Raw genomic sequence first — 26,389 nt, 5'->3', positions numbered from 1 at the left:
ATTACAAAGTTAAAATTACAAGGAAGAGATTAAAAAGGAAATAAAAGAAATGGGAAGATTATTTTGGGACACTAAAAAAGGAAACGGGAATAACATTAAGATTCGGAGGGAGTATATAATAATCACAAATTCTTACTTATAATGGGTGTACAATAAATATTGTACACCGGAGTAAAAGTTGACTAAAAATGCTTAAAAGTTACATTTATATATGTAAAAGTTATCTATTTTTTAATGATAAATTTTTTCATTTGAATAAAAATTATTTCTTCAAAATCACTAATAATGTATAAATTAATCATTTAACCCTTTAAAATGTTTATCTATCAACTTTTTAATTTTATAATATAAAAGTTACAGAAAAATAGGTTAAAGTTACAAAAAAACTGCATAAAAGTTATCTTGGTGTACAATAAATTTATTGTACACCTTGTGCGCGCAAGACCTTTTGTATAATAATGGGAATTTACGGTCAAAATTTCATACTTTGGACACAAATTACAAGGCGTAAAGAACTTTCAGAAATGAATTTAGTAGAAATAACCTAAAATAGTTACGAAATGTCATGTACTTTTTAGAGCTTCAACTTCCTTTTTAACAGAGTTATACTTGAACATAATCCACTTAGAACTTAAACGAGTTACTCACGAATATTAATGAGCCTTATATGAAGTTGTTCGAGCTAAATTCGTTTATTTAACAAGCATAAATTTATGTTTAAGCTTAAATTAAAACAAGCTCTAATTGAGTGACTTTAACCGAGATTATTTGAAACTCAATTATGGTCGTATCTCGTTCTCGTAGTAGTGAAGAGCCAAGTCCCGCCAAAATTCCACACTCTTTCTCTCTGTAAATCTTCGGCTGTTAAGCTATTTATCCCAATTAATCTTCCTTATTAAAATTCTTTTAAACAAATTTTGGTTCAAATCCTTTGTACAAATTCATACTTTGATAAAACTTTATGCAAAACCCTTTTCTAGGGTTTATCATTTGCAGAATCAAAAAATTTCTGCAAAATCCGGAACCTCTTTTTCGCTTAATCAAATTCAACTGAAATGGATAATAATTCAATTGACGGAGTTCCGTCGAATGATTCAATTAGAGAATTATTTGGTCCTCCACCTCCAAGACGCCCAATTCCCAGCAATTCTTTCAATGCCCTTGTTAAAATATTTTCTCTATTTTCTGATCAGAATCCCTTTTCCGAGTGTGTTTCTTATGCTCAAATTCCAGGTACTTTCCAATTTTTATTTAGTTAATTGATTGTTTGATGATTTAGATGGTTTGGGATAGTGAATTTGATTCAATTTTCGTAATAGGGTTTGTTGTAATGTGTAGAGTATTCGAAGCAGTGTGTAGATAATCCAAATGATTCAAGACGACTACTATCAGGTAATCTTGTGCTTTAATTTGCTATCATTATTACTATTACTATGAATACTGCTACGAGTTTTTGTTTTCGGGTCTAATCGAATCAAGCTTATTACTTCGTTGAAGTTATCACATTGACTGCATTATAGGTTTATGACTCGTGTATCTAAAATTTTAGCTGTTTGATCCATTAGTGTCGGATTTATGAACTTGTCGATTGTTCTATTGTAGAAATGACATTGCATATTGGGGTGTGACAAATGCTGTATGTGGCATGTTTTATCTAATGGTGGAAGCTTGCAAATTTTATAGTTAGAAAATGTTATGTGAGGGCGTAAAAACATGTAATTAATGAGGTATAATTTGATTATGTTTTGCTTGGTCAGAAATAGTTCATTTCACCTTTTTAGAATATTTGATTCTAAATTTTGATGAGATTTATTCCCTTGTATTTTTGGTTTAAGATGATATACACAGTGACGTGGTTGTGCCAAGAGGTGAGAAAGAAGCTTCTAATGGATTGGCTGGTTTTGATTCTGTGGGTGATCATGATGTAAATAGCGAGGGGATTTCTGGGGACTTTTCTAACGATATCGGTTTAAGTGGCTCAAAACTTATATTAGATGAGTTGGGTAGGGAAAATAAAAACAAAACCTTGGAAAAAGTACCTTATGATGAGGAGGGTACCGGCATTGAGAGGGCTGAGGTTGACAAAGTCCATGCAGAATTGTCAGGTATTGAGAGAATTCTCATGGATGAATCAGACAATTTTGATGTATTACAACAGCCAGACAAAGATGCGGATTTTGATTTTTTGAATGATTTTAGCTGTATTTTGGACACAGATGTTTGTGTTAATAAGTCCATGACAGTTGAAAGCAACAGTAGCGAAAAACTGATTGCTGTTGATAGGAATACGAAGGAAGATGCGGCAGGGGAGAAGAAGCGAAAAGATGTGGAAGTAAACCTATCAACTTCTGGAGGCGATGGAGCAAAAACTCATACTCATCTTCCTGTGGTTAGAGAGATATCCGACTGTCAAGAGGTTGTAAATCAGTCTGTTGGCACATGTCCTGGAGAGGGTCAGAGAAAGAAGAGAAAGCTTTGCAAAGAAAAAGCGCCTCAAGATTTATCAGAATTTGGAGGTCTAACTTTTGCTGCACAGAAAAGCAACAATGCAGGAGGAACAGTCTCAAATAGCATCACGAAGGGGAATAAGGTTGGTGTTGCTGCTAAAGAAAAAACAAAGAAGGTTAAGGACACATTTCACACATCTGCGAAGGATGTAAATTCAGGAAAAAGTAAGCTTTTAGTTGTAAGTGGTGAGACTTCGTACAACATGAAATCTGGGGATGCTGATCCAATTGTGCGTGGGAAGATGGCGAAGCAAAATACTAAGAGAAAGGTATTTGATCTCTTGTTGGATTTAAATATTTGAATCATGAAGTTAGCCTGCCATTTTTTATCACCTTAGGTTATGGAATATATACCAATTGCCAAAGGTCAATTAGCTTCACAATGATGCCTTTAACTGTATGGTTTAGTATGTATCTATCAGGTAGTTGGAATGTAATCAATTTGTGTATTTTTTCCCCTGATTTCTCTCATGGATTTGGACGGTGACAGGGGATTTCTACTATACTTTCGATCTTTCTTGGGTAGTTGCTTTGCTGCTTTCTAGAATATAGAGGTCTGTTGGTGACTGTGATCGTCCACCTTTGACCTCTTTCTTTGTCAATCGCAATCTGTTTTTGATTCATTTTGAACTCGTTTTTTTTTACCTTTTTTTCCATACAGTTGATTTGAGAACTTCATGATTTGGATGGTAGACTCTTCCTTGCCCTACAAATCTTGGTAGAATCTTCCTTGTCCGTCAAATCTCGAGAGTTTTATGATTGTATCTGAGTTTAAAATTTTGTTTTTGACAATTTGCAGCTAATGCAAGCTCTCGAGTACCAAATACTTGGATAAGTGGAATCTGTGTTGGTTTTTACCAGCTGGTTTTGAAATAATTGGAGATACACTTTAAGTTAGGGTTAATATGTTATTAATATATCTTCAAAATGTTTGAACTGGAAAAATGTTTTTAATGGATTTTTATTTATCAGAAATTTGTACATATCTATGTACTACGAAGTATTTAATATCAAGAAGATTTAGGTTCTGCTCTCTTCACTTTTTTCTTATTGTTTATTACTTATTCTTCTTCAAATCAGACCAGATAAAAAAAAAAATCGGACCAGATCCGACCAGAAAAAACCAGACCAGACAAGTTAATGCAAAAGCACTCACCAAACACATTCAGACCAGACCACACCATAAAATAGAAAAGTCCCAAACTAGGTGAAGAGAACAAAGACTTACTTGCCACCTGCCATTTTCAAAACCCTTCTCATTTTCCTTTTAAAGAGAAGACACACCTTATTCAAATTCAGTATTGAATTATTGGTTCCTCTTTACATCACTTATCCTTCTCCTTGCAAGAACAATTTGGTTTTCAATTCTCTCTCCTCCATCCGCTTCGAATTTCACTTCAACCGTTTACTCTTTGTAATAAAATCAAGGATTGATTCATTAATGAATCATACTCCAATTTTAAGGTTTTTTTTTGTAGTTCTCTCTTATTATTTGTTCATGGTTCTCTTTAGTTTGCATAACACTATAACCCTTACGTAATACATGTTTTACTTTGTTCTCAACTGTTATATTTTCCTCATATTTATATTTACGTCCACGAATAAAGTTTTATTTTCATGTTTTTTTTAGTCTATGTTCTCCTAATTATATGGAGGTAGTTTCACTTTTTCCCCTTTCCGTGTCAGTATGTGTCATCTTCTGATGTTGATGATAATTAACCAGAAAGATTAGGCCTTTTGATGATTATTAACATTGGATTCTTTTTGAACATACATGCTTAATTTTGTTGAAAGTTAATCTTCTACTTTTCTTGGTTAGGACGGAAATGCTAGGCCCAAGACTTGTGTGAAATTTCACTACTCTCGAGAGGAGTTGCTAAATCTTAGGAAGGTAAGTGTGAAATATGACCATGTCTGGATGATCTTATATTGTTTGATTGTTTTACCATCCCTCTAAATGAAACTACTTTGCATGTACAATAATTTTGTCAACCATTTATGTATTTCCGTGTTGGATCATCAGTTTGAGACTGATCCTAGAGTATCATGAGACAAATACAGGTCCCTTATGTTGGAGTCAAACTACTTGTTTTGTTCATTCATTCTTTCTCGACTACTTCAAAATTATAAATTTTATTAAGCCAAGGGGTGCATATAATTTTGAAGCTTCTTTCATTTACCTATTAGCATAGTTCGTTTGGACTTTGGACTAGTTATTGGTAACTCTACATAACCTGGAAGCCATTTTCCCTCCTATCAGTGCTGTGGAAGTGCCAGTGGCAGAATCCAAAGCCTTAGTGCTTGTTTGGTATTACTGATGATTAAAATTTGGCTTTGAGATATAGGAAATTATATTGTAGAAGTTGTATTATGGGACTAAAATTGGTCGTAGTTATACTAGTCATGTAAGGTAAAGATGGTGGTAAATTCTGGAGGTGTTTGGATAGCTAATAAGACAATTGATGATGCTAGACAAGGGAATATCTTCCATCCGAAGTTTGCGCACAAGATCCTTCTTAGGTTTTTGTTTTTGGTAGGGTGTGATTCATGTGACACCCAAGATTTGTCCCTGCCTGCGTAGAACTTGTGAAGAAGGGTTCCCCCCTTTCTACTGAGAGAATACCCAAGAGTGCTATGTTAGTATGTTATTCTTGTTTAATCGTGCATGGCCAGCATCCCGTTTCTACTATCTTTGTTCCTTTGGTTGTTTTCAAGAAGCTGACGAGAATTATGAGGGTATGAGGGATTTTCATGGGTTCGGGATTTGGGATGAAAAGACTGTTATATACTGAATTTTGGAACTTTGGACCTCATATGCAGTTATGCACTCAGAAGAGGGGAATGTGTCTTTTAAAGTTGTGCTGCCTAAAAAATTCTTTGCTGGGGACATAGCTGGTCCACGGCGCTTTGTGTTATGTGGCTTTGATTACCAAAAGCAATTTTGGTGGGGACACCGGACACAGCAGTTACTCTTCGGACCCTAATTCCCTTGCCATGACGTGGTCAACATGTGTTGTGAAAGAAGCGAGTCAACTCCCTCTTTCAAAAATTAAATGGCCTTTTAGTTGCACTTGCTTGCCGTGTGCTTCTAGTTCAAAAGTTCATCGCAAAAACCACAATGTCTCCCCTTGGTCGTTTCAGTTGTTCATGTATTAGGCTGAGAATGGGAATGAGATTGGGTAATAGGAAGAGCCTTAGTGAGTTGTGGGAGACTGGGAGTCACATCTTCATTCTCTATGATGCTAAATATTTTGATAAAGATGGTGGTATTCTCTCTCTGAATTTCCATATTGATAAGATTCCTTGGGTTCGGGAGGTGAAGGAATTTACAGATTTTCTGATTGTGTGAAGGGCAGTGAATCCGCCACATTCTTTCCCTTTTAGATCTATCTATAAACACTTTCAATCTCCAGTTTCTGAGTGTGCTTGAACTTTGGACCTCTGAATTGCCAAGAAGATTAAGGCTTTGGCTTGTTTTGGAAATAGATTCTGGGACCCATTGAGTCTCTTTCCACTCATGTTTGTTTTGTAAGTTGGAAAAGGTGAGACCCATTTGTTCTTGCTGCCTGAGCTAGCTACCCTTGTTCAGCATACTTTTCGGGATCATTGGACTGCTGAAGTGCATCGGGCTTTAGTTGCTAAATTTTTATGCACTTACAGAGTTATAGGTGATTTTTGGCATTCCAATTGTGGAAATCATGTAGGTAACATTGATGGATAGAAATGATACTAAGAGTTTTGGAAGTAGGGTTTTTGTCTGTAAATGTCTGCCTGAGGAATAGAGCTTGTATTCATTGTGACAGGTTGCAGGGACAATTCTCTTACCTGTCCCAAATAAGTTTTTGTTTGAGTACTGGTGCTCTACTTCTTTACTATCATATCTTTAGTATTCGTGAATATATGAAAGTTTTGTTTGTTTGTTTCATAGACCTAATAGATCGTAGTTGGCTGATATTTTGCTCTGACCCTCTCTGAAATGTGTTAGGTCAGAAATTTCTTCACAATTCGCCTAGTTTATTATTCTTATGAGTTTCTTTTACTTGAATTTCATGAAGATAACTTCTTTCCCTGAGGATATTCTGAAACTTGCACGAGAAATGGATGCTGAGGTACATGGTAAATACCAGAAATCTGCTGCTGGAAAACTGACTGTGAGTTCTGGTCATTCAGACATACTTTTAATCCTTTTCTCCTCTTGATGCTCTACTGTGATTTCTTATTTCTTTTATTGGTTTCTTTAATCATGTCGATTGTTTATTGTAGTATGCTCATATTTCTATGATTACTCTTCCTCACTGTCAAATTAAGTGGTCCATTTGTCAAAATGTTATATATGGATCAGGGATGGAAGCTAATTTTGCATCACTTTAATCTATTTTCCAACCTTCTGAAGAAAGTTCTTCGTTATTTAGTCAATGTTTATTGTTGTCTTCATTACTGTGTGCTTATAATTTCATTATAGTTAATGCGGATTCCATCGAAAATTGAAATTAAAAGAGTAATTATTATCTGAGTTTCTTATGGATCAATCCCGGATAATATATTATAGGCAGCGTCAAGATTATTCTTTTGGAAAAATGATTTGCTCGTATTTTCACATTGCGGTGCTTGTGCTAGGGAATGGTGGAAAGTGGAATCTCCTGCAATAATTATGCCAGTATTTGTTTCCTTTGGCAGTGTTTTGGTTGTGGTTCTCTATGGGCGAAGTTGAAGGAAGATTAGGCTTTGAATTAATTAGTAAAAGGGGGTTAACCGGTTAAGTGTTGTCCATAATTGCCGCTTCTCTTTTGAGCTTCAAATGAATTGTTTTGAACAATCTCACTTGGAGAAACATTGATGACCATACCATCTATATAATAAATAAAATCTTATTAAGATATATTTTCTCGTGAAAATAAAAAAAAGAGGCACGTGGGTTCTTATCACATGCATATAAACTTGTACAGCATAAGTCAATCTTTCTTGAAGCCCCCTATGAATCTTTCCATATGAGAGGTGAAAACGGTGCATTGCATTCCTTCGCCCTATCATTTTTCATAGGAAAATATATTGCTTTTAATCCAACCGTTAAACGTTCTTCTAAAAACAGTCTTACCTATGAATTATCCGGGAATAATCCCAACTTTAAGGGGTATCTTCCCCTATTGGTAACCGGATTATTCCGTAAATACGACACTTGTCTCTCCCTGATTAGTCTAAATTTATTTAATTTTAATTTTAGTTTCATTTTAATTTTAAAATAAAACATCTTTCTCTCTCCTCCTTCAAGGCTTTCTCCACCCTTCTTTTTTTCCCCCTTCAAGGCTTTCACCGCCCTTCTTTCTCTCCTCCCCTCTCCCATGGCAGCCCTTCCACACTTCATTTTGTTCTTCTCCGCAACAATGGCATCTTCAGAAGAAAGCCTCAAAGCCAAAGCCAATTGCAACTGATAATTCTCCTCCGTCTGTTGTGCCCAACTCTCTGATGCCGAAGACCCACCACCACCACCACCACCACCAACATCAGAGGTACCACAATCTCCACTATGAAAAATTTACAACCCCACCACTTCTTGAGCCTCCCAAATCCCACAATTCCAATAACAACATTAATCCCAGTTTAAATTGTTGATAATAACAACAACAACCACCTTTGCAGTCAGCATGTACAAAATGCGGTGGTAGTGTGGCTAAGACTTTTTAATCCCTGACTGCTTTTCGTTTGCATTCTCTTTTCGAGTTTAGATTTGTCCCCCCAGCCCCTTCATAGTCCACCATATTTAAGGTTCTCTTGTGTTTAAAACTTTTGTTTTTCGTCTCTCCCTCAAATTCCGCGTCTTTTTTTTTTTTGCTTTTATATCACTTTGTTTTTGTCTCACCTTATCTCTCTTCATTGGGTTCTTTTGTTGTTGCTGTGTAAATGCTTTAATCATTCATGTTTTACGTCATATTCCTTACTCCCAGCCTGTTGATCTTTTTGGTTTTTGGATCACTTGTAACAGGATGTTGGTGGTGCTAAGAAGGAAAAGCTCAGTACTTCTACAGAGGATAAAATGACCGAGGAAGAGGTAAATAGATGATTTATTTCATTCATGTATGACAGGATATGCTAACTACTGCGTTATTTATTTCTTTAGCTTTGCTGATATTGTAGCTCTAGATTTCTCTCTAGCCCATCTTTCTAGTTCTTTGTACTTTTTTGAAGGGTTCAGTTGACCTTTCTCAGACTACCACATTTGGTTTTAGCCACTTATTTGAAAATGGAAAACTGAGGCTTCATTGAAATGTGAATTAGAGAGTATTAATATTGAAACTTTTTACAGATAAGATGAAGTAACAATAAACCTACATCAGTAAGCTTGAGTTAGCATAAGATAGCTGATGTGATCACTGCTAAAAGAAAACCTAACCAAAAGGAGTCTTGTAATAATGTGGGAATACATTGACTAAATGCAGTTTTGAAGAGTGTTTGAAGCTGACTGATTGATCCTCCATACAGTTAGATACTTAGATCCCTCGGAATTGTGGAAAAGACAAGAACTGGATATTATATACAATTAGTATTTAAACTGGCATTTTATGTGGTACTTTTATTTTTCCTGAATAAATTGGATATGTTGCTAAATCAATTAATCAAACATATATGAGATCTAGGAGTCCAGGACAATGTTTCGGAACCTTGGAACTGTTGAACATCAACGAATCACATAGTAGTTGACTTGCACGGGAGAGGCTTGAAGAGAGGGAGATTCTAATTCAGCTAAACACCCGTATTCTCTCATCTTAACGTTCTTTAGTAATGGAGACTTTTGGGCCTTCTTCTCACTCCCCTTCCCCATCCCACCTTTTCCCTAGTTCTCTTTAACTCAAGCTTGCGTATCAGAAATAATGTAAAAGTATTTCTAAACCCCTACATGAGGATGGTCTTCTGGAGACCAATAAAACTGTTATCTTAGAGATGGAATATATCTATCACACATATATACCATGGTCCCTTTTAATGGGGTTTTTACATTGGTTGGATGGGTTATAGAGTCAACCAAACCAATCGATAATGTATAGCTCATGAGATAGTTCTTGTGGGGTCCTTGATACCTTGGAAGGTGATTTCAATCTCAAATCTTGAAAGAAAAGGTCAACCCCATAAATAAGCACCAAGCAGGCAAGCACCCATCCATTGAAGTAGTTCTTCTTTTCCTCCGTCTGCTCTCTCGTACTGGCCCCCTTCTTCACCCCTCTATGACATTTATGACCCTAACAAGTCACAACCCCTTCGCTTTTCACAACCACTAACATTATAACGGCATGACCATGCTACTTAGACATTAGTATTTGTGTCGAGTACGATACATACCCTAGTGCCAAACACATTAGAGTTCAAAATTTCAAACACAGGACAACCTCCTAAAATTAGACATTGATGTAGAGACCTTTCAAGTTGATGTGTTTGCTAGCTCTTGTTAAAATGATGATCTCAAGCCTATTTGCGAGCATATATTGCAGAACTTTCTCTTCTTGTGTCCTGCTTTTACATATTATCTCTACGAATGTGTTTCAAGATAATTGAAGTGCCATGATGAAAACTAAAGTGCTGGATTCTGGATTCATTGAGTGTTTGATACAGGTGTGTATGACAAAATGAAGAGTCGGAGTAGCATAGACCACAATAACTATCATCATAAACTCACAAAGATATCCAACCAACAACAACCAAAAAACTAAGGGATATATCATACTTCTGATCTACTTTGATCTAGAGTACAAGTGGTTATTTTTGGAAAAAATGGTTCGAGATCTAGAACTTAAAGGACAATATTGCCACGAAACTTACTCTTGAAGCTAGGGGAGAGGGGTGATAGGAGAGTGATGTGCTGGAGAGGAGGAGGGAGATACGACTATACGAGGGTAGGTCATGGTGGAGCGAATGGGAGTAAGAGGGAACAAGGGTTGGTGGGGATCAGGGGATGAGAGAAATGTATGTGGAGGGAATGCAAGACTGAGAGGTGACGGTAGTGGGAAGGAGAACAGCAGGAGGAGGAAGAGAGGGGCAACTGCGGCAATGGAGGAGGGGGAAATAGGGAATAGAGGAGCAACTGTGGCAGTGGAGGAGGGATTGGGGGAGAGTGGAGAATAGCGAGAGGAAGGAGATATTTCTGTATCAAAATATTAGGTAAAAGTATCTTTTGAAACCACATTTGGAAAAAAAATATAACTTTTTGACCCATATGTTCTTATACTGTGAAGATGTCCATTCAATTATGTGTCAGTTCTCTTATATGTCAATTCAATTACTTTACTGTGCAGAAACGACCTTAATAATTATAATGTCTTTTGCGGTAAGTCGTGGTGTGATTTAAAATACTCATTACAGAACAACTTTTCATGGAACTATTTACTGAAAACGCATTATAGAATGGCCTTGACGTAACAGAATGGTCTCGGTTGAATTCAATGCCTGAAGATGAACCAAGTGGGGCCCAAAGGAGCTAGTTGAATTCAAATTGTAACCAACATTTGTTGTTTTTGATGTGTTGTGCTGTTCTTTCTGTTGCATCCATATTTGACGACTTGGCATTTTCTACAACATCTGCAAAAATTATATTTCATATTGGTGTTGCCATAAATTTCAGGGCTCTAGCATCTTGAAGCATAAAAAACGAGGCACTTCTTCAGAGGCAAGGAAGGAAAAGAAAAAGGTTTTTTAATATTCTGTTTTAAAAGATTTTGACGTTGGATAAAATTCGTTAAGAGAATTTTCTATATCATCAGGGCTTCAGGCTGTCTGCTTGCTGTTCACTTTTATTCATCTTTTGACATTTATTATGCTGTATGATTTACTGGTTTGTTTTTTGTTTTCTTGTGCGTAGTGAAGTATACATGATTCTGCACGAGGTTATTAGATTTTAAAGTGCCTAGATGATTCAATTTTCTTGAAATGAAAAGATGTGGTGCAATGATGTAAACGCCATCAGATTCCACATCATCGAATATTTTTATTAAATCTATGTCTGAAGTTTAAATACTTGGAGTTGAATTAATCCTTGATCCAGATATTTTATTTATCAATGTCAGGAATCAGGATGCATAACACAAAAATTTAAAGACTGTTTTGCATGTATACAACATAATATTTTTGCATCATAAACTCTGTTTAAATCCACATCTAACTTCTCTTATTTGGAGTCAGCTTAAATATGCATTTTAACATTATTTTTTACGGTTTAATTCTCACAGTATAAATTATACGTAGTATATCACTGTGTATGAATGAGATGATATTGTTGTGCTGCATGTTGCAGTCAGCTCACTTGGAAGCACAATTTGAGAGTACCATGTCTACAACGATTCTTTTTTGTCTTTTTCTTATTGTTTTATAGGTATTGCCTTTGAGGTTAAGAAAGATGCAGTAAAATCCAGAATTTTTTAGTTTTTTTAAAGTTGAATGCCTTGCGTGGCCACCCGACTTATGAAGAGGGACATACATGTTTTCTATATGCTGCAAATCTGGAAATCTTGATAGCTATCAGCTTACTTGATGAGATTGTCAGCTTAAAAGTACATTGCCACTGGATCATCTCCTGTTGCTACCGTTTGGTCCTTTGAGTCATCCATGGTTATTGATTATAATTAGGCCTTTATTTTACTTTGTTTATTATTATTTGCTTTAGTCTTTGTAAATCTTTTAATTAGCTTGTTTGTTTATTTGTTATTGGGTGGTTTGTTTGTAGATTAGATGGTCTTATTTATATAAACCTTTAGGGTTGTCTTGTTGGTAAGATTTGGGTTCCAATAGTAGATTAGCTTATAGGGTTGTCTTATTGGTAGGTTATTTACTTAAACCCGAATATTGCAGCAGTTCCCAAATTTACGAGTTATGTGTGTGTATCTTTATTCCAGAATTTAGATATATGACCTTGAGTTTTCTCATATACGGCCACACAGGTTTAATATAAAATTACTTAACTTCTGTCTTAGCTGTCCAAAGTGATATTGCACTGATTTTATATCTATTCTGGAACTGATTAATTCATGATTTATAACTATTTTAAATCTATTTGTAATTCTTGATCACTACGTATATGTTTCTTGTTAGAAAGTAATAAGCAGAGAAGTTTGTGCTTAATGCTTCATATCGAAAGCTTTGTTTTCAGCGGAAGTTATTTAACCACTGTTTAACTTTTGATATAACACTTTTTCCTTACTGATTTTTATTTGCAGCAAAAGAGAAGGAAGAAACGAGCAGAAATGAACAAAAAACATGGCATCAAAAGATTGATACTTACACCTATTGTGAAACCAAAAGTTATCCAACCCTGCCGCCATTATCTTAATGGAAGATGCCAAGAGGTGGTTAAATTTCCATGTCTGAGATTATGTTCTCTAGTCCAAGATTATGATTTGATATGTGATTATTTGATTAGTAACTTCTCATTTGTTTTCATAAATGGATCGTCAGCATGCAAGATGCAACCATATGTGTTTTAATTTGTTTACTGCATTTGATTGGGTTATATAATTCTTACTATCAGACATGATTTTAGTTGTATGGCTTGTATCTTTTGTCTCGTCCTGTTTATCTGATGCTGCACCTAAGTTTATTGTATCATAACTCATGAAACTGGCCCCTGTTTAGCTGTTTACAGCTATGTGGTGTACGACGTTTTTGTCTTTCGTGAATCAAGTACTCCGTAATTGACTACATGTTTTGCTAAGTTGTGAGCTTATTAGAGGTGACATTTGATTACACCAAGGAATACATACATGTAATAGATGAATGAATGTGTCATGTATTGGGAAATACTATGTAATTTATTCTTTGATCTCCTAGTCTTTAGCTAAGTTTTATTTTACACCTGTCAAATGGACATGCTCTATCTGCTTAGACAACAGTTTTTAAATTCAGAAGCCTTTCCTTGCTTTATTTTATTTTATTTTATTTGGAGAGTATAGTTTTTCAACTATTATTCTATTTGGTTTCCGTAACGCATCAGTTTCTCATATTATGTTGTTTTTATCAGGGTGAGAAATGCAAGTTTTCACATGATGTGGTACCCCTGACAAAATCCAAGGTACGTATAACAATTTGTTACCCAACTCTCCCTACGGCTTAACTACTGTCTACACAGATATGAGCTATTGTGTTTCACACTTTTTGTTTAATCTTACATCAGCCGAGAAATGTTTCTTCTTCATTCATTTGGGACTTTGGATGTTCATACAGGTTAACGGCATGTGTTGTAAGAAACCAGGTCTCTTTAAACTATTAAGTGCTTGTTGAAGAGGGTCCTTAAGTTTTCCCCATGTGCACATGGTTGGGCTGGGGCATGTTACTACTGCATCATTACTAATTCTTGATGTGTGCTAGAAAATGTAACCAACAACAAATAAACAGTAGGAGAGATTGAAGAGTGAAGATTTGAGGAGTAAATTGTACTACCTTAGTTCCTGAAAGTTCTTTGCGCTTTCCGTTTAGTCCGTTCCTGAAAGTTCTTTACACTCTACTTTATCTCATTTTTGGCATATAAAATTTACGTTTATACTCTTATTCGACCCACCACAACATACAAGTTGCAATATTTTATTATGGGAGTCAAACATAACTTACCCACTCACAATACTTTAATGTTGATTTTCATCCACTTGCATTGTTTGGTAATTTGTAGCCACTCATTTTCCCACTTGTTACCCCCACTATCACATGCTCACCAAAGTTTCTTAATTACCGTGCAAATAGTAAGCGCAAAGATCATTCAGGAACAGAGTTAGTATAAAATTAGCTCCTTACCATTGACCAGATGCCTCTAATAAGCATCGTGAATGTGTGGGGTTATATAGCCTGGTCACACACGTAGAAGAGAAGATTCTCTGCCATTATTGTCAGATTTCTTTGTGCTTGCACTTTTTCTCTTGTGCTCATCCTCTAATTCTCTTTGTGCTACAGCCTTGCTGTCACTTCGCACGTCAAGCTTGCATGAAGGGGGATGATTGTCCATACGATCATCAATTATCCAAGTATCCATGTAACAGTTTTGTGACTACAGGTTTTTGCAACAGAGGTGATATCTGCCTATTTTCACACAAGGTATTATTACTATGCATCTTACTGCTTTATCTCTAAACCAGCTCTTTTATTTGCTGAAAACTATTTACATCCATTTGACTTGTGTTTCCCTCAGATTTCTGCCAAGGAAGGTTCGGAAACTGCCGCAGCTGTTTCGAAATGTGAGGCCACTTCTCTGGATCAACTTGACAAGTCAAATTCTAAACAGCTGCTCAATGCCAAAGCATCCTTCTCTTCTGGTATTGTAGCAACTCAGACCAGTCATCAAGCAAAGGCGCCGAAAGGTTTAAGCTTTCTTCCGTCCGGAAAATCTTCTTCACCCAAGGATTCTGGTAAGCATAATGAATTCAAATATCCCAGAAAAGTGGTGTTGCGGGTGGAAGGCTGTGGACCGGGCCATGCTGGGCTTCGGGTCGAGCCCGTGGGCCTGAACGGGCCCGGCTCACTCTGCATCGTTCTGGACCAAAAAACGGTCCAGGCCCAGCCTCAACTTCGTTCTCATGCCATGTTGTGTTTTTCATGCATGGGCTGGGCCTTTTCGTGCTGGGTCGGATCGGGCCTTGGACCAGCCGGCCCACAACCATCTTTACTGTAGACAACAGCTGTCAACCTGATTAAATGCTTGATTTTTGAAATCCTCAGTTGGTGGTGGTGCTGATGCTGGAACTATTACTCAGCCAAATACAGCAACCACAGCTTTCAACCTGATTAAAGGCTTGATTGATACCCCTGCTTCAGACACACCTCAAGGAACGGATTTTATCTCAATTGTGAAATCCTCGGTTGGTAACTTAGGGGACAAGAAACAAGCCAGCCCTTTATTACATAGGGATAATTCTAGATTTTGTTCATTTGGAAAGTCGGGGGATGACTCCTCTCACAGAAGTGTTGACACTGCTGGTACTAGTAGTCAGCTGAACAAGGGAATAATGCCAAGCAGAGTACAAAGTGTGTGTAGAATGCTAGAAACTAACCCGGCTCCATTGAGCCCTAAGAACAACTCCAATGGTGAGTTACAAGTTGGTGTGGCTAAGTTTGTCCACATCAAATTTCCAGCTACAATTTATTTAAGCTACAATACCTTGTAGCTCCCTATAGTATTTAATTTGTTTTATTTGATCCAAAATAAACTATTCAATATCCATCAAGATTTTGAGCTACTTGCTCAAAATAGCTACGAGATTTTAATAGCTGCTTATGTCATTGATGTATCAATAGTTGACTAACTGCTCACGTATCTTTTTTTTTTATATGACCAGGTCCTTTTTTTAACCGCTGGAGTTGCTCTAAGCAAATTAGTGTTCCGTCTTCCGGTGGACCTCCATATGATAATAGTGGTGGCAAATCACAAGTTGATTCTCAGATTAGAGAGAAGGAAAGTGCAAATGGATCTGAGAAGGCGGCAATACAACCAAAACTATGGGATTCTCCAACTTCAGGTCAATGCTCGACCAAGGCGGTTGGAGTGAAAAACACACCAAGTACGTCTCAAAGGGCACTCTTGTCTGCACTCTCATTCGCGGCAAAATATGAATCTGGGATAAAGATGACGACTTCAGCAGGTTCTGCTAAAGAGGTCACTAAGAATGAAGGGAAAATTAGCAGTGACAGTGGATGCAAACAGAACGAACCATCCAAAGCTTCAGCAATTTTGGAGTTCTTGTACAGTGGAGGCAATAAAGAGAAGTAATAGAGAACGTCTTAACATTCGAGGTATTAGTCGTATTCCATGAAACCTATGTTACTCGGATTCGGGTTCCCCATGCAGGACACGGGTACGTGTCCAAGTGTCTGACTCGGCTATTTTGGGAAAAAAATTCATGATTTTGGTCCAAAATGATGTTTTTTTCACGATTTTGGTCCAAAATGATGTGTCCAATGTCCGTACCCATGTCCGAGTATCGAAGATCCGACGCGGGTAATTGAGGTAAAATGAAAAGTCCAAGTAACCTAGCATGAAAATTTTAAGGAAATACATGACCTCAAGCTTGTTATGTTTGAAAAACTTTTACCGAATAACATTGAACAACCTTTTATAAAAAAAACCTTATAAACATGTAAAGTGTAGGATAAAGTAGGGCCATAGAGTTATTTTTACTTTTTTACAGTTTTCTTTTATTCAGTGTCAGGGAACTAACAATTAGCCATTTTGTGTTTTTGTAAACTTTAGAGCTTTGTAGAATGTATAGGAAAAACGCGAATACATTTTCTTCTCTTTTTGGAATCAATTGTACTTGTATATATTCAGAACCTGTTTGGTTAACATGGAAATTTAATTTCCATAGGAAGTTGTAATTCAAAGGAAATTAGTTCCCATTGTTAAATTCATGAGAATTTCTTAATGGCCTGTTTGGAAACTATCATTTCATTTGAAATGATGGAATTGGCCCAAATACCTTGTTTGGTAATTTAATGTCTGTTTGGAATTTTGGATATTATCATTTCATTTGAAATGATGGAATTGGCCCAAATACCTTGTTTGGTAATTTAATGGATTTGTACTTGGATTTGGCCCAAATCCAACTCTAAAAAAAATCAAGTCTAATGGAATTGGCCCAAATACCTTGTTTGGTAATCAAGTCTAATCCACTCTCATAAATTGTCATTTGAAATCCAAAACTGACTGCCTCTCTAGGTCTCCTCCCTTTCTCTCTCCTCTGCTCCCCCTCTCCAAGCACCGCCATCGCCATTGAAGGCCTTCCAACCTCAGTTCTTGATCGACTCTCTCCTTTCAACCTCCATCAATTCTCTCTCATCTTCATCCTTTTTCTATCTCCTTCATCGTCGGTCCCTTGTTTGCTGCCAAATTTGGATTTGTTCTCTGTCTTTAACCTCATCATCACGTTTCTTTCTCACAACCTCCTTGCAGTCGTCGCTTCCCTGAGCCTCTTTGCTACCGCCTCGCAACCTCTGTCGGCGCCGTAACATTGAAGATGAAAGCAGTGATTGAAGAGTTAGGGTTTTGGTTTCCCACAAATTCTAATGTTGTTATTAACACTTTAATTTTCTGTTCTGCGTTCTTAATTAATCAAATAATTCAAGAGTTCACATATTCAATTGTTGTGGAACTAATACATTCTTAATCGTTTTAGGTTCCATTATTATGCAATTAAAATTCTAGAGATCAATTGAATTTTTGCAACTAAAGTTCCAAGATCAATTGATTTTGGATTTTTAAGGTGAAAATGAGTTCAGTCCTCCGATCAAATTCTTCATTGTATGGGGCTTTAAATATCAGAAATCTAAATATCAATTTTCTGTTTGAATGTTATGTTAAGTGTTGATTATGTAGTTTTCATAACTATTGCAAGGAAATAAGTAGGATTTTTTTTTTATTTTGAAGTCAAAATTATATCTTCCCAAACAAATTAGGGGATTTGAAATAACGGATTCAGAATTCTTGTTTTTCCCAAACAGATTATTTGGAATTGAATGTTAGAATTTGAAATTAAAGAATTGAAATTCATCGTTTGAAATAAAATGCTCTTATCCAAACGCTACCTAAAGTTGTTTGGTTGACAACATGTGAATTTCTGATTTCCATGATCAAGGGGGTACTAGGTAATTTTCTTCCATTGTTTTGTAGGAACTCAAACTTCCCATGAATTTCAACTTTCTCCATTTTTACTTTTTTATGTCAATCAAACAACTAGTCAATCTATAAATTCCCATGAATTTCCACTTCCCCCATTTTGAAGTGTCAACCAAACAATCCCTCATTTTATAATTATAAACAAGATACTTTTCTAATAATGGATGTTCATGAGATGTGTTGTTGAAAAAAAAGAATAAGCACAAGGGCTATGGCCCCCCTACCAGTACCCACCCATCAGAAACAGGGTGAAAACCTTGATCACATGTACAAGCTTTGAAACTGACATATCAAAGCAAATTATAGCTGTTCTACAAGCATTATGTCCTGATGAAAAAAAAAAAATCGAAATTACTTATGATGGTGGCTGAATTAATAGGTGAATTGTTTCTCTTTAGTTACAGCACAATAGGCCTGTAGTACGATAGGTTTCAGGTCCGAGTCCCCTTTCTGTTTGTAATTTTATTATTGCCCTTTCAACTTATTTGTACCCAAAAAAAACAAGGGTAAATAAGGGAGTGGACAAAGCTTTTACGGATCTCACCAGAAGTTGTCATTGCTTAATCACTAACTTTGTTGTAAGCCTTTATAGATATTGTGTTGTCGCATGTTTTTAAGCTTTCTTGCCTCAACAAAGTCTCCTAAATAGATACACTCGCGTCGCCGGCCCCACTTGTGACTGTTGTGCGCACACAAGTGCCCGATCGGCGCTCGTGTCCTATTCTTGTCGCCAATAGACAAGAGCGTTCCTTTTCAGAAACCTTGCTCAATCGTGCTTCACGAGCTCCTTTGAATTCTTTCCGCACAAGGCTTGCGCCCTTACCGCCCAATAGGTAGGAGCGCGCCACACGATCCCGTGTCCGAAACATTCGGACCGTGACAGTCTACAGAGTAGTTAATACTATATTTTGTTGTTGTATGATCGATTATTAATACTACTGTACTTATAAGGGATGAATAGAGCTGTCAAAAATCGACCCGACCCGAAAACCGACCCGAACCCGACCCGAAAATACTGGGTCCTGAACAAGATTTTGTGACCCGTAACCCGATTTTATCCGAACCCGAGCAACCCGAAAAGGAATGGGTCAAAACCCGACCGAACCCGTTTTGGACCCGACCGATTGAAAATCATTGTATTTATAGTAATAAATGAGATTATGAGAAAATTTAAGCATAATAGACACGTTGTTTTTACTATTGTTGTGTGTAATATGATTTTAATTTGAATTATAAGCCATTTTGTGGTTGAATTTGACTAAATATAAACTTTCGTAGGAAAATTTGTTAATTTGTGCCAATATTTTGTATATTTATAACCTAAATTAATGAAAATATAATGCGCGTTTTAAAATCTCTCAACCCGTTGGGTCAACCCGAACCCGAAAGTTCTGGGTCCCGAACAAGCATTTGCAAACCCGAACCCGAAAGTGACCGACCCGATTCAACCCGAACCCGAAAGTAATTTTTTACAACCCGACCCGACCGACCCGTTTGACAGGTCTAGGGATGAATGAGCAACAAGATTTATGGGTGAAATATATTTTTGGATAACTGGAAAATGGAAATGAATACTATTCCAAGTACAATTTTTAATTAGCAGAATGTAACCATGAGTTTTTGTCAAGTTAGCTGAGTTCTGACTTCTGAGTTCTAAAGCTGACAATTAATTGTAATTTTGTCTGTAACCTAGTATTAACTAAATGCTAATTGGCCACCTCTTCGCTAATCCGATCTGATTTTTACAATCAATGCCTGCCAGATCCTAATAAATTGTACAGAATTCTGCATTTATAGTTATATTATTATATACTCTCTCCGTCCCACTTTGAGTGTCATATATGGTTTTGACACAAACATTTAGAAACAAAAAGTTAGGGCTGCAATTCTGCAAACGAGTTGAGCCGATTCAAGGTAAACCTTGTTCGAGCTAAGCTTGATAACTATTCGAGCTTTGCAGTTTGCTATTCGAGCTTTGATCCTTAAACATCCGGTTGTCTCGGGCTCACTAGTTTAGCTCGAGCAAAACGAGCTTTATTCGAGCTTAATAAACGAGCTTTAAAAAACCGTCAAACTGATGTAAATCATATAATCAAGGAGAAACTTAACAAAATAAATGAACATGACTGGAATAATATTTACACTTTTCGTTTTAGTCTGTTTCATAATGTTCTTATATTATACTTCATACGAAGCACTATTTTTGGACATAAAAATATCTTTATCTGTTAAGACCGATAAAAGTGAATAGGTCCAAAAGGTTGGATTAATGGGAAAAAAACCTTCATATGTGGGATTAATAAAATAAAACCGGTCAAACATAAGATTATTAGAATCAATTTTTCCAACAACGGCCTCAGTTTAAGGTTAAGTGGAAGCTATTAATTCAGTGACACATGCGAAACAGTCAAAATTCAGATACAAGATTACCGGAAAAGTTCCTGGTAGTGAAAAGGTGCTAATTTAAACAACTTCAAATCCGAAAAAATAAGATTACACATGGAAACCTTGTAAGACAAAAGATTCTAGATTTCTTTAATTAATTATCTTAATTGTAGATTGAATGATGAAGATACAACAAGTAAACAAGTACGTCCAATGCAAATCTAAATTTATCCTATATGATAGAGAAAAGAAAACTAAACTAAAAAATCACTTTGGTTAGATAAAGATTCCACTACTACAGTCTACAGCGTACATACAGACAGACCTTAACTGAACTTTTTGTTAAATCTGATTCCACTGTATTTGTTGAAAACATACTACCCAGTGGCGGATCTAGTGTATGGGAAGTGGGGTCACTTGACCCCACTTGGCCAAAAAAAATTGCATAATTTTAGTTAATTTTCGACTAATTCATTTTAAAAAGTACCTAATTTAGTTAATTTTTCATTAATTTTGTAATAGTGACCCCACTTAGTACTATTTCTAGATCCGCCACTGATACTACCTCGATCGAGATTCGAGATTCGAGAGACCTAGCTAGCTATCAAGTTGGTGTTTTCGCAAATTTTTTTTTTTTAACGCAAACCGACGATATATATATATTAATTAATTAGGGATAAAAACCTTAATACTAACAAAAGCAAGCATGATCCAGAAAAAAATCAGATCAGCTGAGCAAATCATCCTTGTCCTGCTAACTATCTTCCTTAAGCCCGCAAAAGATAGGACTATCAAAATGAGGATGAAAATCGTTATCTATCCTAATACCATAATCGATATTACGAAAATACTTATGCTTTAAAACTAGGATTATATACATCCAAAAAGACGCCATATATAACCTTGTGAAGCCTGCGTCGCACCAAAAGAACGGTCCAAATTAGTTGTTGGTGACAGAATTGATCTCCTCATCGTCTTCAACTTCAACAATTTCTATATCCTTTGGAATTGTTGAACTACCAACAACAAATGGAACAAAAGCCTTTCCTTTACCCTTATCAGTATTGCTCCCAACCTTTCCTGAATCTTTATCCTGCATCACCTGTTTGATAGTAGAGACTATGGAACCGAAGACAATTTCTGTAGCTGAAGAAGTCTGAGCTATATTGTTGTTTTTTGCTGCATTTTCTTTTCTTGCATTGCACATTGCCCGAACTTGATCCCGGGCATTTCTTCTTTTTCTAGCTTTCCGTGGAAAACTATCTGGAAAATAAAATGTCCTTTCGCAAATTTTGGTCTTGAAGCTTTCCTTTCCATCTTTTCTCTTTTCTTACGAGTCTTTTCATCCTCCTCCGCCCCCTGTAAATAAGTTAAAACTTAAAAGTTACTCCCTCCATTCACAACCCATTAACAGTCACATTTACTCCGTACTAAATAGTAAAAATAGTAATGATTTATGATTGGACTTCCTTGTATGCCACTACATTCAAATAACACCAACAAATACTTCTATGATGGATCTTTTTGTAAAACAATACAATATTATAGCCTTCATTAAGCAAGTGGGGGTGGACTAGTGTGACAAATAACTCGGAAGCATATAGGCTACGTTTGGTTTGATGTAAAACGTAAACGTTCTCGATGTAGAATGATTTTCCATGGGGAAGGGAAGGTAAGGGAAGCCGGGAAGGTACCTCCGAATCGTTTGACATGAAGCCTTTGATGAAGCCAGAAGCTTTATAAGCCGCAAATCCTGGTATCTAAAAGAAAAAAAACATGGCAAAATATTGCTTAGAAAATGAGATATTATATATGAAAAATTACACAAAAATTATCTATGAATAAGCTACTGTGTTGATTGGGTTTTAGATGCCAGCACCTTTGAAATTCCTTAAACCAAGAAATAAGCTAAGAGTGTTGATTGATTTTAAACTTTAACCCAATTATCACAGAAAAAGCAGCAAAACCTATGTTACCTAGACTCTTCAGTTTTGTTTTTGTTTTTTTGTGGGAAAAGATAAAAAGGTATAAAATTGATAAGTGAAGACATACTGTAACCATACCCACAGACTCCTCCAGTACTCATATCAAAGCCACCATCGATAAGCTCGCCATCATTTGTGTAGGCTGGTTTAGCCATACTAGCAAGTTGTTTATATGGCATTACATAAGCCAAAGATGTCAATATTATGCCAAACCAGTGCTTCCAAGTGAAAGAAGAATGATAAAAAATCATCCTCACCAAGATGTAGGCAACCTGGGTGATGAGAATTATAATCATCAGATTATTGCATCACAATTTTTTTCCCGTTTTACATTAATGAGTTAACACCAAAACTGAAATGGAACTATTACTGAATAACTAAACAAGTAAGAGACAGAGCTCCACAAAAAGAAGGTACTCCCTCCGTACCTAAAAGATTGCCCCAAATGCTTTAGTGCACTTTATTAAGAATTGGTTGTATTCAAAAGTAAATGGTAGGTATATTTGTCTTTTAGTTAGATTAAATAATGATGTGCAGGAGAGACATGTGGGGACCACAAACTAAATAAGGTATGGAGCAACAAATAGGGACATTCATTTATGGTATATGGGGCATCTTTTTGGGACAGAGGGAGTACAATCTAGAGAGTGGTGAGGCAGGTCATACAACAACACAAACAACAACAAGGCCTTAGTTCCAAAATGTTTTGGGGTCGGCTAACATGAATCGTCGTAGGAGATCGTCATTGTCACCAATCAAACCAGAAAGGAGCGATTTGGTGGGGTGGGGCGGGGGGGGGGGGGGGGGGGGGGGGAAGCCATATAGGAAAAAAAAAAGCATTGGCTGAGGCTGCAGATTAGATGGCTAAGGGGTCTAGTGAGATGAAATGCAGATTAGAAGGCTAAGGTTCACAGTTTATGGTATATGGAGCAATTTTTTAGGGACGGAGGGAGTACAATCGAGAGAGATGTGAGACAGGTCATACACAAAAGGATAATGTCTAGAGACTGAGCAAAGGTACGATTTGGTGGGGGGAGGGGGGGGGGGGGGAGCCATACGGGGGGGGGGGGGGAAGCATTGTCCGAGGCTGCATATTCTAGTGAGATGAAGTGCAGATTATAACCATTGTCAATATACATAAAGGTTCAGAGTTTAATACTAAGTATTTACCCGTGCTAGTGCACCATCTTATATCATAGCTAAAGCTATTATTCTAATTGCAAACAGCACCACATTTTGTGTAGATAAAATTTGGAATGAGTATGACACAAGTATTTCTTTAGTATGGTCAGACACCAAATACTAAAAGTCCAATGCAGGGATAATAATTCATCACCAAGTTACTCCATGAAAAAGCAATGTTCCCTCGGATAAAATAGCACTTCAGAACGTATAATAAAGATTTGGATCACATATGTAGAAAGAGTAGTTCTTGGAAGAAGAAATGAACCCAACCAGGCAACAATATGGGAAATTTGGCTAAGTCAGGTCTGTTCGATCGCACAGATATTTTGTGCGGTAGAACATGACGAAGGAAATCAGTCTTCGCTCCGTTTGCTCGCACAAAAATTATGTGTGTTAATTGAATTTTAGCTTCTATTTGGGGAAACATATAAATAGCTTTTTCGATTATTTTTTCAATAACAATTCATTTTAGAGTTTCCAAATTAGTTTTCAGAATATTAGAGAGAGAATTCTTAGATTTTCAAGCTTTGGATTAGGAGAGAGAAACTACCATTGGAGGAAGCTTCAACTTGTAATTCTCTTTCAACTCTTTGATTTTTATTGCAATTTCAATTCAATCTTTTATGCTTTGTTATTCATCTTGATTTTCTTGATTGTTTAATTGCTTTGATGATAGTTTTGTTGATTCTAATTTTCCATTGATTCTCAATTGAATTCTTAGTTTCTTGATTCCTTGCATTCAATCCTTCAATTCAATGTCTACCTGCTTTGAATCCTTGATTTCCTTAGCTAAAATCATGAGTAGTGAGTAGTTTCTAGTTAGGGATAGGGGTGAACCTAGGGCTAAATTGTGGGAAATTGAAGGATGATTGTTGATTATTGATGTGATTAAATTTGATTTTATGATAGGATTTCCATGACTAATGAATTAGTAGTTGCAAATGCTAGTTTAATTAGAATTAATTGGAGTGTGTCATCTTGATTTGGCAAGAGATTGTGAGTCTCTATGATGCATGTGAAAAGTAGTTCTCAATTGCAAGTCGTCTAGTCCTAGGATCACGCGAGAGGTTTTCTTAGATTAGATGATTTAGCGCGCTCTATCCGAGAGGTGGCGAGCTCGTCAATAGTTGTTTTTCCCCTATATGTCAAGTCATTGCTTCGTAATTGTGTGATTAGCCTTTGTCCTTCCCCGATTACCCTAGTCTATTCCCAATTCCCTAACGCTTCCCTTTATTTGCAAAAACTTGTTTGATAGCTTAGAATTGTAGTCGATAATTCAATTTCAAACTCCGTCCTAAACTAGCTTAACAATTGAACTCACTTCACTCCGTTTCCTTGGGAATATCCCTATGCTTGCCGCTATACCTCATATAGCCGGTTAGTTAGGTGTTTATAATTTTTGTTTGATAAAGGTGTATTCATTCAACGACGGAAAATACCTCTATCAGGATACTATTAAACATGAGATTCTAAACAATGCAACAATAAACACCTCAAATTGAAATGACTTTTTGAAAGGTATAGAGAAGGAAAGATCCAAGCATCATGTAAGTCAAATAGCACGAAAAATATTCAACAACCATCAACAATTTTGATAGATCATAGATGGTGCTCTATACTTAAAGACCCTGGCATAAGCTTAAAAGCCTTAAACCTTACCGATCATCACATTTTCCCCCTATATCAAATCATCAACATTACCCTATTCAACGACCATTGACAATATTGATAGACGGCACTCTATACTTAAAGACCGCAACATAAGCTTTAAGCCTTAAACCTTACCGATCATCACATTTGCCCCCTATATCAAGTCATCAACATTACCCTATATTCAACGACCATTGACAATGTTGATAAATGGCGCTCTATACTTAAAGACCCCAACATAAGCTTAAAGCCTTGAACCTTACCGATCATCACATTTTCCCCCTATATCAAGTCATCAATATAACCCTAATACCATTATTGAATTGATATGCCTCAATTATAGGAAGGGTACCTGTATTTCCAACTTACCCTTAATCAAATGTGAAATGAACATATGCTACTTTACAACTTTAAGAAAGGCAGGAATTTTGATGGGTTGTTTTAATTCAGTGCTTTCTAACCAAAAGTTAAAGAATAGTGAATTTTAGACTACATTTGTAGTTAGACATACATTTTCATATAATGATTGCTTCCAATCACATCATCTATCAATAGTTGCAGAAAAGCAATTCAGAAAAGGGGATAGGGGTAGGAATTTACATTACACCCAATAATTAGGTGAAGAATGTTTGACATATGACGGGCATTCTCTTCCTTTCTCTTCTTAGCTCCTTGGTTTGCCATCTCTCTTTGAAATTCTACAACAACACAAACTATGGAGTGAAAGATAGAACAGTGATTGTCAGAAAAAATGAATAGGATTATACGAATTCCAAGTAGAATTTCTCATGAAAATACACCAAACAAACACAACAGGATGTATTTAACAATTTGATTGAAACCCATCATATCAGAAAAATGGAAACATATCATACAAGTATAATACGAATCTCACAACACCAAAACAAAGATAACAAAAAAAACCCAACCCAGAATATATTTAACAATTTAGAAAATTGCAAATAAAATCAACAGAAAAATGAAATTGTAGATGTTCCGGTGTTGAAGTGGATGAAACAATGGGCTTCGAATGAAGGCCCTTTTGT

The 26,389-nt window shown here is 36.3% G+C and overlaps 1 protein-coding gene and 1 pseudogene across 3 annotated transcripts; one reads left to right on the top strand and one right to left on the bottom strand.

The window, feature by feature from the left end:
- Window positions 1–739: 739 nt before the first annotated feature.
- LOC110777653 (uncharacterized) lies at window positions 740–16,852 on the top strand. Of its 3 annotated transcripts, XM_021982245.2 has the most exons (14): window positions 741–1,233; window positions 1,339–1,392; window positions 1,836–2,105; window positions 2,217–2,776; window positions 4,327–4,398; window positions 6,563–6,658; window positions 8,488–8,553; window positions 11,116–11,181; window positions 12,704–12,832; window positions 13,504–13,554; window positions 14,427–14,567; window positions 14,662–14,878; window positions 15,189–15,554; window positions 15,806–16,852. In XM_021982245.2, the coding sequence occupies exons 1-14, from the start codon at window positions 1,056–1,058 to the stop codon at window positions 16,234–16,236; spliced, it is 2,697 nt and encodes an 898-aa protein (XP_021837937.1). In that variant the 5' UTR covers window positions 741–1,055; the 3' UTR covers window positions 16,237–16,852. The 3 variants fall into 3 exon arrangements, with proteins under 3 accessions (XP_056692423.1, XP_021837937.1, XP_021837936.1); XM_021982244.2 differs by having other exon boundaries at window positions 742–1,233; window positions 1,836–2,776; XM_056836445.1 differs by lacking the exon at window positions 15,189–15,554 and having other exon boundaries at window positions 740–1,233; window positions 1,836–2,776.
- Window positions 16,853–21,153: 4,301 nt separating this feature from the next.
- LOC110777654 (uncharacterized) lies at window positions 21,154–26,027 on the bottom strand (annotated as a pseudogene).
- Between the last annotated feature and the right edge of the window lie 362 nt (window positions 26,028–26,389).

Source organism: Spinacia oleracea, chromosome 2, assembly GCF_020520425.1.
Source record: "Spinacia oleracea cultivar Varoflay chromosome 2, BTI_SOV_V1, whole genome shotgun sequence".
Classification (NCBI taxonomy): Eukaryota; Viridiplantae; Streptophyta; class Magnoliopsida; order Caryophyllales; family Amaranthaceae; genus Spinacia; species Spinacia oleracea.
This window is presented reverse-complemented; position numbering and strand designations above follow the sequence as displayed.